Source organism: Balaenoptera musculus, chromosome 2, assembly GCF_009873245.2.
Source record: "Balaenoptera musculus isolate JJ_BM4_2016_0621 chromosome 2, mBalMus1.pri.v3, whole genome shotgun sequence".
Classification (NCBI taxonomy): Eukaryota; Metazoa; Chordata; class Mammalia; order Artiodactyla; family Balaenopteridae; genus Balaenoptera; species Balaenoptera musculus.
Genome location: NC_045786.1, coordinates 149,654,916 through 149,670,255, shown reverse-complemented (window position 1 = coordinate 149,670,255; position 15,340 = coordinate 149,654,916). Strand labels below are relative to the sequence as shown.

The window sequence follows — 15,340 nt, the reverse complement described above, 5'->3', positions numbered from 1 at the left end:
TAATTCCACCGAAGGGACCTAGAGGGAAGCCATCCTCTGTGGAAGAGGAAGAGGCTATTTCTCACTCTGTTTCCGGCTCCCACAGAGTGAAAGCATGAGGTGGTGAGTGATTCTCTCTTCCTCTGCCTTTGGTGAGCACAACCAGCGGAGAGAGAGGTGGGACGCAGCTCCAGGCACTGGCATCTTCAGAGTCCTTGTCTTTGTACCTGCCATCTTCAACACCCAGGTGCTTTATAATGGCTCTTTCCTGGGCTGAGGTTCGCGAGTGATGGAAGCCCACCGTCAAATTCCACGTGGAGGTGGAGAGACAGAGGCCCACACTCGGACAGTCTGTCTGTAGCAGATGCTGTTGTGGCTCTGCTCAGATCCCTTTGCCCCCCACACCCCCGGTACACCCGTCTCCAGATGCTAAGGGCTGCAGCCTTCCCCTGAGAATCGCCCTTGACCACTGGGAGCCCCCTTGGTCCAGAAGGGTCTGGGAGGTTGCTGCCTCACCTCGGGGCAGTTCCCAACCAATGCCTGATTGACATGGAGGTGCACCTGGCCAGTATGCTTGCCTCAAGGTGGGACAACTCTGTGGTATAACTCATGCTCCAGAGTGCCCCGTGGGATCAGGCTGAAGCTAGACCTCAGCTGAATCCACGCACTTACTCAGCTCCCTCCCCTCCCCTCTCTCTCTTTCCTCACTCCCCTACAGGTGTCTCCAGACAGCACTCCCTCAATACATCTCTCGCCCAGAATTTCCATTTCAGGCTCTGCTTCTAGGGACACTGACCAAAGACACTCTCCTCCCCACCTCTCAGGAGTCTTCCCCAAACTGCCAAGGTGATGGTGGAACCCCAAGCAAGGCCAATGACAAAACATCGAAGCAGAGACACTTGCACACCCATCAGATGAAGAGGCAACAACTAAGCAACAGAGTCACCCACCCTGGGGAAAATGCTGGCCTTGGATCTGCAAAGGCCCCAGAAGTAGGAGAGAATACTACTGGTCTCCTCTGGGTCACTGTTATCTGGGGAAGCAGAGCCTGGGTTAAGGCTACGACTCAGGAAACCAACAGATCCTGCAGTTCACACTGATACCCTGTCCCACGCAGCTGAGGACCCAGTGGGCTCCACCAAGAGCAACAACAGTCGCATCAAACAAGCTGCCCCCACCCCCGCCCGCCGAGCACACACAGAAGAACTTTCATATTCTCCCTACAAAAAGAGAGATGGAGGATCAGAGACCCTAAGAACCTCAGACAAGGCAGGAAACAAAGTCTCCAAGGCAAGCGAGTAGTTCAGAGACAGAAAAGTTCTCCGCTGACTGTCTAAGCAACTTCAGTGATCTCACATAGGTTCTCAATGTGACACCGTGGCTTGGGGACAAGGGGGAAACATGAAACATTGGAAATCGTAGCAGTGACTGTCAAACATCCATTTGCATTTCATTGCAAAGGCCAGACAAGTGAGCACCATCGCCCCCTACCCACTGTATTCAGGAGGCAGATTGTAGGCTGTGAGGGCCTCTTAAGGTCAGAATGGCCATCATCAAAAAATCTAGAAACAATAAATGCTGGAGAGGGTGTGGAGAAAAGGGAACCCTCTTGCACTGTTGGTGGGAATGTAAATTGATACAGCCACTATGGAGAACAGTATGGAGGTTCCTTAAGAAACTACAAATAGAACTACCATACGACCCAGCAATCCCACTACTGGGCGTATACCCTGAGAAAACCATAATTCAAAAAGAGTCATGTACCAAAATGTTCATTGCAGCTCTATTTACAATAGTCAGGACATGGAAGCAACCTAAGTGTCCATCAACAGATGAATGGATAAAGAAGATGTGGCACATATATACAATGGAATATTATTCAGCCATCAAAAGAAACGAAATTGAGTTATTTGTAGTGAGGGGGATGGACCTAGAGTCTGTCGTACAGAGTGAAGTAAGTCAGAAAGAGAAAAACAAATACCGTATGCTAACACATATATATGGAATCTAAGGAAAAAAAAAAAAGGTCATGAAGAACTTAGAGGTAAGACGGGAATAAAGACACAGACTTACTAGAGCATGGACTTGAGGTTATGGGGAGGGGGAAGGGTAAGCTGTGACAAAGTGAGAGAGTGGCATGGACATATATACACTACCAAACGTAAAATAGATAGCTAGTGGGAAGCAGCCGCATAGCACAGGGAGATCAGATAGGTGGGTTGTGACCACCTAGAGGGGTGGGATAGGGAGGGTGGGAGGGAGGGAGATGCAAGAGGGAAGAGATATGGGAACATATGTATATGTATAACTGATTCACTTTGTTATAAAGCAGAAACTAACACACCATTGTAAAGCAATTATACTCCAATAAAGATGTTAAAAAAAAAACAAAACAAGAGAAAAGGAAGCCAGAGAAAAGGCGGAAACCTGATGAACCTGTACCCACGGAAGGTCACGGACAGGGAGATGATAAACTCTTTGTCCCAAACAGTGAGCGCATGCTGGACTCCATCTAAGGTGGGAGATATTATAACTCTGCTCTGCAATGTGATTAGCATCCCGAGAGCCAAGGTGGGCGGATCAAGAGGAGCTAAAGATCACAGGAGACTAGGCAGCAAGTCCAGCCATCCAAGGCTGTGGCATTGGCATTGGCATTGGCGAGAGCCCCTCCTCCCTCACCTCACTCCCTCAAAAAAAAAAAAAAAAAAAGTGTGGTGGATTATGGTTGGTGTAGCTCACACAAGAGGGAAGGACACACAACATGCTACAGGAAGTCAGGATGATATTGATGGCGGGAGAGGGGTGCAGCACCAGTGTCAGGTTTACAAAGTAGATGTAGCTCTCAGAAGACAAAGTCAAGACAAATGATGTGTGGTTAGAGGAAGGTGGGGGAAAAGACAAAACAGGAAACATAAAGGGAATGAAAACACTGTCTATGGGCTAATTGGAGGGAGGATATAAAGGCAGAAGTGGGACAGGTGATGGGGGAGCAGGCAAGGAACAGTCAGAATAAAGCAGGAGGAACAGGAACGTGCTTTCTGAAAGAGGAAGCCCGCATCATGGGAGCTTTTAAAGTCTACCCATTTTAGCCACAGGTTAGGTCCACATGTTACTAATATGGTTCCCAGTTCCTCTGGAGAGGTTTAAAAAATTGATATAGGGGAAAGACTGTTGGTAGTGGCAAAGGAGAGCTAAGGGTGATTAACAGAGGACTCCCTTGATGGAAGCATCTGTGTTGTACTATTTCCAAGGACGCAGGGACTTGGGGAAGAAAAACTAGATTTGTAGGATCTCTTGACAAGTCTGTTAAAGGGCACATCTGACACTTTTCAAGAAAATAAATAAAAACACTAAAACTTTGCAAATGTTGGACCAAGTTCAATGTTGATGTAAATGATACCAAAGGGTAATGGTGTGGTTTTCACTGGTTGTCTGCTTGCACTTAGCCCTGCAGTATATTGTGGAGGGTGATGTCAGACCATACAGCTTACTACCTGGGTGACCTTAAGCAAGGTCCTCAGTGCCTCTGACTCCTCTTCTGTAAAATGGGAATAATAATAATACTTACATCTTTCAGTCGGTACAGGGGCCAAGTAAGATAAACTATGTAAAGTTTCCAGCATATAATGGGCCCTTGATAAATGCCTCTTTTCTTCTCCCATACTCTGAAGAGTACTTGCAGAGGTGGGACACATGAAAAAGCCAAGAAACAAAGCAAGCAGTAAGCAACAATGTAAGGAAACGGTAAAGAAATGTCTCAAGGAAATGTCATGCTTAGGTTCCAGGTAATGGTATTGTTAATGTGCGGAGAGAAGGAAAAAAAAAGTGGAATCCTTCACAATATGGCGCAAAAGAGTGATGCTGAAGATTTTTTTAAGGCTTTAAATTCGTAATGTGGTTCATCTGCAATGGGAAAACTGCTGGTTAAAGAAAATATGAGTTTTAGGGGATAGACAACAAAGCATGTCCCCAGGCTCAGTATAGAAATGACAGTGACCCAAGACCACCTGAACTGTGAAAGTCCAATTGTCAGAACCGTCCTCCTGGGATATTTTGGTGGAGGACTCGGAAAGGACTGAGATCAAGGGTCCAACTTATAAAGGAATCACTTTATAAGTTTTATGAAACAGCAAAGACAGAAGTGAAAGGGGCACCAGGGATCAATAGGAGTAGAGTTGGGGACTTATGGGAGAATATTTTAGAAATAAGTTAGACAGAGTAAAAGAATTGTCACACAGAGATTAGTGATAAAATTAAGGCCATTTAGTAAAAAAATAAGAAAAAACATTTTATAAGGAAGCACATAGGGACCCAGAAAATGGATAAGGGATATTTTGTGCTCTGAGGTCTCTTTATTTAGCAAGTCTCCAAATGTAATATTTTTAAATTAATAGAGTATGACGGAGAGAGGGAAAAAAGAACAGAAACAGACAGCAGAATGGTCATACAAAGAAGTAGGTATGGCAGTTGGGAAATCATGTCATTCCTAAACGGTGTTTTCAGAGGGTTGGTTTTAGGCAGCTCGATTTACATGTTGCTAAAAGATTTTCCAGTTCACACCATGGAGGCACGAACCACCACCCCTGACCAATGAGGGAGGACACAGAGGGTGGAAATTCAAGCCATTAAGAACCATCAGCCAGGCCTGTGGCATTTCTGGAAACAGACAAGTTGATACTGGGTTAGGCAGTTGGCATTTACTTGTGTCAGTTCTTTCATTAGTACCTTCAAAGGCAAGTTGGGTGCCTGTCATGTCCAGGCACTGTGCTGGGTAATGGGACCACCAGTCCCTGCCCATGGAGCTTTAATTCTGGAGGGGAAACCACCACACAAACAGCTGTGGTTCAAGATGATCACTGTTTAGGTGGGGCACTGGGGAGGTTCAGAGCTGCACCCAGAGGAGCACTTGGAAGTTATCTAGTCCACCAATTCCTCTTACACGTAAAGAAACAGAGGCAGAGAGAAATCAAGTGGCTTGTACAAAGTCATCAGACAGTGGCAGAGCTAGGCGCAGTATGGGCACCTGGAAACGAATCTAAAGCCTCACTCAGTATACTGCCACACAAACCAGTTTTATTTCCGTAAGCAGTTTGGTGGCCTCCACAACAGTGTCCAACTGCATCACTAGAGTGTCATATTTCAAAGTAATATATCAGATATTTTTAGCAAATAGATTCTACAGGTTTCATTATAATGCATCCACCGGCCTTCCCTCTGCCCCATTCCCCACCTTCAATGATCAGGCAAATTCATCCCCCTCCCCCAAAATGGCGAAGCACAGCATCTTTGCATGTTTTAAAACTTTAAATAAATGCTACAATCCTATCTCTAGAATTTTTCCGAATGCCTTTCCTTTATCAGTGCTGCTGACTCTTCAAATCCACCAAGACTGCTCATTTGATTAATGGTTGGTTCTGCTTTGAAGCATCTATCCCTAAGGGCAGAGATCTGCGTGAAGATTCTGCATGAGAAAGATGCCACCACACTACTTCTGTTGCCCAAGAGTAAACCTTGACCTTGCAGGGACTAATATCCGTCTCATGACCTTTTTTCCATGTGGTGCGTGGTTTCCACTGACTTCCAAAGGAGCAGCAGCAGATGGGCATCTGAAGGCAGAATTAACTCAAGAGTCATTACATGAGGGTGTTCTCAACTGAGTGCCCTAGAGTAAACAGTGATTACATGTTCCTTCAAGATTGCTCTCAGCCTGAGATGGGGAAAGAAGAGAGTCCGGGATGACTGACCACAATACCCTTAACGTGAACATGTGTGCACAAACACACAGGCTGGTCCCAAGTCTGAATCTGGAATTTTCCCCTAAGAACGTGATGTTGGTTCTACAGGTCCCTTGAAATATACAAATCGGGCTCCCTTGGAGACATCAGAAGTTGCTCTTACCTATTCCCATTTTTCTTTCCTTGCTAAGCACTCCCTATATATGCACCATCAAATATATGGAAAATAAGCAATCCCCACTCAGTTACGTTGTACAGGAGGAGGAATTCGCCCTGTGCAGAAAACACACTCTAGTGACTTCACTGCACTCATGGACACACAAGACAACCCATCTAAACCGTTTCCAACCTCACACCTGGACTTCAGCAGCCATGTACGCTAGGCCATGGAGAACAGATTTCCATGACAGATGACAGGCTTGGCCAGATCACCCCAAAGCCCAGGCAGGCACTGGGAGAATGCCCCCTTGGTTATTGGATATGGAACTGCAGGGAATTGCAGAGGACCAGGTATGTCTTTAAATCACCTCTAGAGTAGCACCATCTGCTGCATTTGTAAGCTACCCAGGGGGGCTTTGGGAGGAATGTAGGGAAACTTTGAAAGTTTCCTGCCTCTTGGCCGTTTTGGCATGGGACCCTAGAAAATGATGACAACAGCCAAGATGTCATCATCTTCAACAATGGCTTTCCGAATTTGTTATCTAGCAGGTACTGTTCAAGGGCCTTTACGTGGGTCTCCTTTAAATTCACAACAACTCCGTGAGGGAGGTGCTCTTACCATGCCCATTATACAGATGAGGAAACCGAGCGTGGAGTGGAGAGGGTGGGAAACCTGTCCAAGGTCACAGCTAGTACAAGAGGACATGGGTCCAGCAGCGTGGTTCTAACGCTCGTTTTGTCACCACCCAACCACTGCACGGAGTCACCGTGCAGGAGAATAAGTTAGTCTAAAATAGGTAAGCACGTCCCTTTCTTAAGGAACGTTTGCCCTCTGATTCTTATTTTAGCTTCACGCCAATCTCATGAGACACTCAGAGCAGGTTTCAGCCCCTTTTGCTGGTGAAGAAATGAACGTAGGGCGAGGTTAAGGACTTGCTGAGGTCACCCTGTTTGGTAACTCTCTTCCCAAATCCCAACTGTGCTCCCACCTAAGGGTTTGAGCAAACCCTGAGGAGCAGCAGGTGCCCTGCCGCTGGGGCTTCTCCAGACACCTAGAGGCCCGGATGCAACTTCTGGGGCGGATTGTGAGGGAGGAGTATTAGGACCACAGAGGTATAAAACCATGGTTGCCACCAACTGAAAACAAAATTTTAAATGCAGAGTTTATACAATATTTGTTTTTGAAAAAGAAGGCCTGACCAGTTTTCCACTCATCGCCCAGGTGTACTTACAGACAGAGGGAGGTGAGGATACAAAACAGGCTGAAGAAGATGATAGATAATAGGGACTGACTGAGTTGGTAAAGGCACAGAGCCCCCCAAAGCCAAGTCTGGGCCCAAGGTTTTGCATTAAAGGGACACAGGCGGGGGCTTCCCTGGTGGTGCAGTGGTTAAGAATCTGCCTGTCAATGCAGGGGACACGGGTTCGAGCCCTGGTCCGGGAAGATCCCACATGCCGCGGAGCAAATAAGCCCGTGAGCCACAACTACTGAGCCCGTGCACCACAACTACTGAAGCCCGCGTGCCTAGAGCCCGTGCTCTGCAACAAGAGAAGCCACCGCTTGCCGCAACTAGAGAAAGCCCGCACACAGCAACAAAGACCCAACGCAGCCAAAATAAATAAATAAAATAAATAATAAAAAATAAAAAAATAAAAAAGAAGGGACACAGGCGGTCTGAGGTGCCGTTATTTGTTATGTCAGGAGTACCATGAACCAGGTCCACCACGAACAGTTCTAAAATGTAAACTTTTAGAGCTGGAGGGCCTAAGAGATCTCGTCCAATCCCTCATGTTATGATGCAGGGAACTGAGGCCCTGAGAGACTGTGCACCTCAATTATCACTGATCTGGGAGTGAACTGGACTGAACCCGCCTGGCACCTGCCTCTGCCCGGGGTACCCGGCTGGCCCTCCATCCACTAGAGCCACAGATAGAAGCAGCCTCAACAGTGGGCTTCCCTCCAGTTGACTTCGGTCTTTAATTTTTTTTTTTTTGGCCGCACCTCGCGGTTTATAGGATCTTAGTTCCCCAACCAAGGATCGAACCTGGGTGCCTGGCAGTGGAAGCGTGGAATCCTAACCACTGGACCGCCAGGGAGTTCCCAGTTTTTAACTTTTTATTTCAGAATAATTCTAACGTCACAGGGAGTCGAAAAGAAAATGGCCAGGGAGATTCTGTGCACAATTCATCCTGCCCCTCCAGCTGACTCGTACCCACACAGAGTTCTAATATAACTGCAGATACACGTGGGGTGATAGGTCTCTTCCTAAGACTGATTTAGGAGCAAACAATCCATAACATTGCTTTCTCAGATCTTATCCTACCCTCCTCACTGCTGTGAGCCCTAACACACACACACACACACACACACACACAGTCTAATCAGCAATAATTTCACTCCTGAATATTGCTAGAAAGATCACTAAGCCAAGCTAATCAATTGTCTCAGCCAGCGACCAGTCCCCAAGAGATGCCTAGATTTTTCACTGCTCTCATTTAACCCTCTGCAGCCTGAGCTTTTCTCCCCTGACTTCCCAAAGAGCAGAAATGCTGTTCTGGGAAGAATCCAGTGCCTAAGATGATGTTCCCAAGTTGCCACCTTTCAAAAGCCTTGTCTGTGCTAATGGAAGCAGACACTCTGGAGCACTTCAGAAGGAGGGTCTCCCTCTCATGTGCACCAACCGGGACCAGCGTGATTAAAGCAAAGGAGGAGGATGCGGACCCCACAGTGAGAACAGCCAGAGGAAGCAGGTACAGCCCGGAAAGGGGAGAGGGGAGGGCGTGACAGATGAGGGAAAGCATCACAGGAGAGGTACCAGTTTAGCAACTAAATTTGACATCAACTTAGACAAAGCTTCCTTACTGAACAGCATAAAATTCCGGGGAAGGTTTGACCACATGTGCATAAAAGACACACCTCATTCTTTTTTTTTTTTCCTGGATGGAGGAATGTGAAGACAGGAGGGACAGAGAAGGGTAGGGGCAAAGACCATGGTCCACGGGTCACGAGCTGATGTAGTCAAGGCAGCTGGACATTCATAACTTCAAGTCACTGCCCCCTCCCTACAATTAACAGGTTGGGAGTGCCCCCTTGAGAGGAGAGACTCCATACAATTCACTTCGCGTGCAGTTATTGAACACATACTGTATGCCAGGCATTGCGCTTGGCAGTGGGGCATCCAAAGCTGAATAGCAAGGAGGCAAAAGGGAGGCTGTGACAATTCAAGTGTTTAGTAGTGTCATCTCCAGCTCTAGGAGGGAGAGCAGAGAGGAGGCGGGGAGAGGAACATGGGGCGTTTTGTAAGTTTGGGTGGCGCTGCATACATCCGCCGATCCCCTGATCAGTGGGGGAAGAAAAGGAGGAGGTTCACTGCCTTGCTGCACAGACTCTCTACAAAGACACACAGGGAGGGTCAAGGACATCGGCACTGCGGGCAGCCCAGGAGAGCACGCCTCTGGCAGGAACTCTGGTGACACCCACATGGCTCTTGGATTCATTGGTCAAGTGACCCTGTAGAGAGAGAGGACTAGCTGGCACCTGCTGCCTTGAAAACACAGCCCAGTGGGCCTCACAGCCAGGACTGGCCTGGCCTACTGTGAGGGTAGAGCCTGAACTGCCATCTGAGAATGTAGGGCAGAGAGGGGTGCAGGATGACTCAGAGACCCAAGAACAAAGCTGTTCGTTGGAATGTGAGTGAGGCCAAGAGAGTTCACCAAGCTCTGTCTCTGCAGAGCAGAAAAGAGTCAAGCCTTCTTCCCCTGACTTAGGATTGCTGCCTGAAGCCCGCTCACATCCTCTGCTCTCCCAGAGTGGTTTAAAGCCCCAAGTTCCTTTTAGGTTGGGGGGAGGATGCTCCCAGTATGCCTTGAACTCTGATTTCCATTTGGAATCGCCCATTGGAGGACGAAGCTGGAAGTCTTGCTGACACAGGACTCTGCTCACCCGAATTCAGGGAAAATAGGCTGTTATGTACTGAATGTTTGTGTCCCCACCCAAATTCGTGTGTTGCAGCCCTAATCCCCCATGTGATGGTATTTGGAGGTGGGGTCTTTGGGAGGTAATTAGGTTTAGATGAGGTCATGAGGGTGGAGCCCCCATGATGGGATTAATGTCCTTTTAAGAAGAGGAAGAAACCAGAGCTCTCACTCTCTCCTCCATGTGAGGACACAAGGAGAAGATGGCCTACAAAGAGTAGGATCCTCACTGCAACCCGACCACGCTGGTACCCTGATCTTGGACCAGCCTCCAGAACTGTGAGAAAATTAATTTCTGTTGCTTAAGCCACCAGTCTGTGGGAATTTGTCATGGCAGTCCAAGCTGACTAGGATATAGCCCCTTAGTGGGAGGCATAGGGACCTGTTTTTAGTGGTGTGACATGATGTGTGCAGAAGCGACTGCTCTGTGCTGAGCAAATAAAAGGGCTAAGACTTATTAATAGGGCAAAGGGCTAACACTTCACATGCATTTCATCTCCCCGACAACCCTATGAGGTAGGTTCTATATATACCCCCATTTAACAGATGAGAAAATCGAGACCTTAAGAGATTAAGAGCTCAAGTCTCACAGCTGAGAAAAGGTGATGCTGGAACTTGAACTCTGGCTGTCTAACTCAGAGTGTACGCTCTTAACCACAGCTCCGTGCCGTCCGCAGGAGACACTTGTCAGGGCAGGAGGACAGGAATGTGCAACGATGAGCTAGGCTTACAAAGGGGAATGTCACGTAGCCCCTGCAGTTGGGGGTTCCTGGTACAGTGAGGGAGACCCATGGGAGCAATCGCCCCATAGGGGTGAATGAGATGATGGAGGGACATCACCTGGGGCCCCAAGAAGAGGAAGATGCCAACCAGGTAAGGAAGGCAGAAAAGCTGGTGTAGACAAGTTACAAACGCCACCCTGACTCGAGAAAGGGCAAATGCAAGAGGCCTCACGGCCACTGAGCATGAAGCACTAAGAGAAAGAACAGTGCCCAGGTTGGAGGGGAACAAAAGGCCAGAGGACCCTGTGGACAGAAAGGTGGCTTCCAGAGCCTCTGCTGACTGACCTTGTGGTGCAGGAAAAAAGACCCAAGCGAAAGGACTAGAAACTGCTCACTTGGCTGGTGGAGAAAAAAGGCCAAGTGTGCACAGAGCAGTCAGAATCCTCCTGTATAAGGGATTCCTGCCCTTTTTCCTGAAGCTGGGGAAGGAAACTGCACTCTGGGGGAGCCAGGGCACGTTTTGGCAGCCATATGGCTCTGACTTTCCCCTCTCCTCTATCGTACGCTTGTGCAGAACTTTAGACTCCTGACCTCAGCTTGGCCTTGACTTTGCTTGACCTTGGTCAAGTTGCTCCATGCCTTCTCTGGCTGGAGATGGGTGTTCTCCACCTGCTTTCTCCTGGGCACAGCCATCCAGATGGGCTTTGAGGTCCTGGTGTGCAGAGAGCGAAGCCAAGGGACCGAGGGACCCAGACCGATGACATAGCAAAGGGGGAGCTTGTGGGGATGTGAATTTGCTCTGGAAGGGGAAGCCAACCCTCAGCATTTCAGAGGCAAGGCGGAAGTGGGGGAGACTTCTGCCCGCCAGCTTCACCAGGCAGCTGGGGGAACTCTCCCGCTGCTGGTAAATTGAGCCATTCTCCTGTCTCCATGAGCTCACCTCCGGACTGGAGGAGAATTGATTGGGGGAGTTGAAGGCACACAGGCCCTCCAGGCCCTTGGTGAACCCAGGATCCGTGTCTCTTAAGGGGGACTTTTTTTCGGCGCTTCTGTCACAGTTTCCATCTTCAGTTGTGAAATGATTCCCCTTTCTCCCCTCCACCTTCCACTTTGCCCAAGTTGTACAGCAGCCTGAAAGTGCTGATGGCTTAACCGGTTTAATTTTTTCCCCCAGCAGCCCTGAGGGGTTTTAACTCTTTCCTCCTGCAGAAACCCTGCTTTTGGAGTTGAATGTTTAAACTCTCACTGGGAGACTCATAAATATTCGGAGTCACTCTCTCCCTCTCTGTTTGATTAGGAAATGAGCCTTTAACTCAATGTAATCCCCAAGCCATTAACAAAAAAGCCCTCAACAGCTCCACTATTAGAATTTCACTCTTAGCCCGCTGAGGATTGAATTAGATTAACATAACTACCCACAATCTGAGTTTATTTTCTATGCCAGATAGAAATGTGTTTTTCAGGAAGGCGAGAAGGGGGAGGAAAGGAAGGGGGGGGGAGAGAGCGACAGCGCGCAGGAAGATAATGAAATGTAAAAGTAGAGATAAGAAAAAGATGGACAGATACACTGTAGAGGTGAAGTGATGGGGAGAAAGAGTTGTACGTGGTCTGTGGCTGAAAAATCCTGCCAGCTGCCATTTTTTTATTTGTGGGATATTTGGAGAGACCTCAGCTCTGGAAGATTGTTTGAATGAGGGGAGCACGTTCCAGGTATTTGCGATTCCTTCTTCCTTGAGATTGATGGTCCTGTACCTGAGCCTGCTGCCTCCAGAGCACCTGCTCATTGGCCCCACTGCCCCCAATTTGGGAGGAGGTCAGGGCTGGGTTTCCACAAGCTCAAGGGAGGAGGGGGAACACATAAAACGACAGCATGTACACAGGCAACTGCAACTTTACGTCAAAGAAATAAACAAAGATGAGGATGGAATGGGTGAGATTTTACAGACCTGAAGTCACAGACAGCCCTGTGACCAATTGCATGTAAGCAATCAGTTTGGGAAAAAGATGAGATTGACGACAGCTTGGTCCACATAAAATGAATCGTTATTGAAGCAGAAACTAAGTAATCAGAGGCTGCCTTATGCAAATACATTGAAGTTTCCCCCAACTGCATCGCTATAAATAAGTCCAAAGGGGAAAAGCCACATCCTGAACTTGAGGATGAAAGCCAGGCCTTCCATTACACTGCCAAACAAGCCCCCATCCCACCTAAAAGCAGCCACAGGTTGCCAAAGGAAGGAGCAGTTCTTGTCTAAATATGCCAACAAATATTCTTCCCTCTCAACTGTTAACGCTAATGAGAACATAGGACTTGCTCAGAAATTCGGGACTCTCTCCCAGTGCATTTAATCGCCGGCCAGCAGGCTCCAGGGTGCATGTTGAGAAGGGTAGGGAACAATTTGCTCTTGTATGAAAAGGTTTTAAAAATGCCACACTTTTCCTAAAAAGCCATTGAGATCAGAAAGTCCTAACAGTTCAATTTTGCCAACAGCTGACTGCTGAGATTTCTGAATGTAAGGTCTCAATCGTTTGATTCACTTGAGCTTTAATTAATGATCACCCACCAAATCCCACTTCAGTATTATTGTGGGAAACCTTTACAGGATATGTTTATTAAAGCAGAGTCCTTGGAATAGAGAAAATAATGCTATGTATATAATATGCTCAATTCCTGTTTTTTTTTTTCCCTCTCAATTTCTGGGACTTTATTTTCCCTACTAGGTTTGAAATAGTGACATTTCCCCCGATTTTACACCAAACTCCTTATTCTAATTTCTCTACCAATGAATATAGTGAACATGTGAAGTGTACTTTCTAATCTCTTATTCCTTCCTGATCCCCATTCTGTCCTCCAAAATAATGAATGAATGGATTAAAGGCATTAATAACCTGAAGTAAATCTGGTAAAAATAAAGAACCAAGAGAAGGAAAGTGAAAGTTTCATAAAGGTCAAAATAAAAATGAGACCAAATTGCCTCTCTAAATATATGTGTGTGTCCATATTATTTAACTTTCATCGTTAGATTTGCTGCTAAAACAATTTTGTTTTTAATCAAAAGCAATCCAGACATATCTGCTTTGTTTAATGCTTTTAAATTGTTGGGAAGATTGATTTGTTAGGATACTGTTTTCCCAAACAAGTCAAGAAGTAGTGCTTAGCAATATAGTATATGGTAAGCATTGTTTTAGTAAATAGAAACTCAGGGATTATTCGACTCGTAAAAACAGATGCATTTTAAAAGTTGTATATCATATACCTTAAACATCATCACATTCTTTTTCAAAATTTAGTAAATTAAATTTTACTAAATTTATTATTTAGTAAATAGTACTATTATTTCTTCGTAAATAATATATAGCAAATCTCCCCAAGTGTAGCATTTTTAGTTAACACTGTGCATTTTCCAGAAACTAAAGTCCCAAATGTTCCACAGGAAGCTGGTGGCATGTTAGCTGTGTGGACCAGTGGACAACACCTGGGGACAGCCATCTCTGGGAGCCACCAGTGTGCTCACAGAGCCTGTGCTCTGAGTGTCTGAAACAAGCATGGCTTTGACAAGGATCGTGATACTAAGTTTCTTCCTTCGGGAAGGATGCAGAGCAAGGGCTCCTTGGCACTCCACACCTGGCTTCTGTCCTTTCAGACGTTCTTCCTCCCCACCCGCCCCCCACCCAAGTTCCCCTTTCAGGATGAAGAAAACACACCAAATCAGTGAGCCAACGAAAGCCCGGAAGGCCAGACAAATTGTCAGCTCTCATTCCTACTTCTCAAAGCAAACTTGCCCTGTGCAGCAAGAAAAAAAAAAAAAAAAAAAAAAAAGTCATTTTCCTTTAAGGCGCTATAGAAAAGCTGGCCATTGGGACTGTCAAGACTCCCCCTGAACCTGGAAGCTCTCGGGCTCAGCCCGAACCTGCCGGCAGCCCTCCATCATCACCTGTCCTGTGTGAAATGGGTCTTCCCTCTGGAACCTTCCCAGCTCACCCAGTGCTGGAGTTGCCAGCAAATAAAAGTTTTCAGGCTGGGAGACGTAACCACCCCACTGAGTCGCATGTAAACTTTCCCTTGCCCTTTTGATTCACTAACTTTTTCCCAGTGAAAACACATAAAAATAAAAGAGAACGTACTGATTCCAAATGAGTTTGTATAACTGTCCCACCAGCCATTCCTGGTCCCTCTGACCTTCCCAGGACAGTCTGTGACAGGCAACATTTTCCTCTGGGCCACCCAGAGATGCTCAATGGTGCCGAAACCCAGGATGAAAGAGCAGGCATGCGGAGATATTTTTATCCATTAAAAAGAGAGAGGGAGAGAGAAGGAGAGAAGGGGGGGTGTGTGGGAAAAAGGACAGGAAGGCCCAGGGCAGAGTCTGGGGCAGAGGGGAGGGAGAAGTCCGGTACTTACATGCTTGGGGCTGGGGAGGGGACAGGGCTGGCAGGGAAGGGTCTCCCCCTCAGCTGTTTCCAGTCGCTGATGGCTTGTCGCTCAGCTCCTCCGGCACCAGCTGACAGTCCCCTGTCTGTGTCTCTTTGTGACTAAGGACACAGTACTCCCAACCTATAAATAGATCCCGACTCCGTGATTGATATAACAGGCAGCTGACAAAAAAAAAAAAAAAAAAAAAAAAAAATCCCACAACCATAACCAGGTCTTAAACAAAACACCAAAAGGCTCTAGACTTTCAACTCCACAGAGCTCCACGCAGACTACACAGATGGGCACTGGAAAGGGGGGGGGGAAGAAAAATATACAATAAAGGGCAGGAGGAGACG

At 47.1% G+C, this 15,340-nt stretch overlaps 1 protein-coding gene across 1 annotated transcript in view; it reads right to left on the bottom strand.

Annotated features, from left to right (window-relative positions):
* Positions 1-15,091, bottom strand: part of ESRRB (estrogen related receptor beta) — a 176,064-nt gene extending 160,973 nt beyond the window's left edge. Inside the window, exon 1 of the mRNA XM_036845171.1 lies at positions 14,973-15,091. Within this exon, the coding sequence (XP_036701066.1) occupies positions 14,973-14,974 (2 nt within the window). The 5' untranslated portion in view covers positions 14,975-15,091. The remainder of the gene's footprint in view (positions 1-14,972) is intronic.
* Between the last annotated feature and the right edge of the window lie 249 nt (positions 15,092-15,340).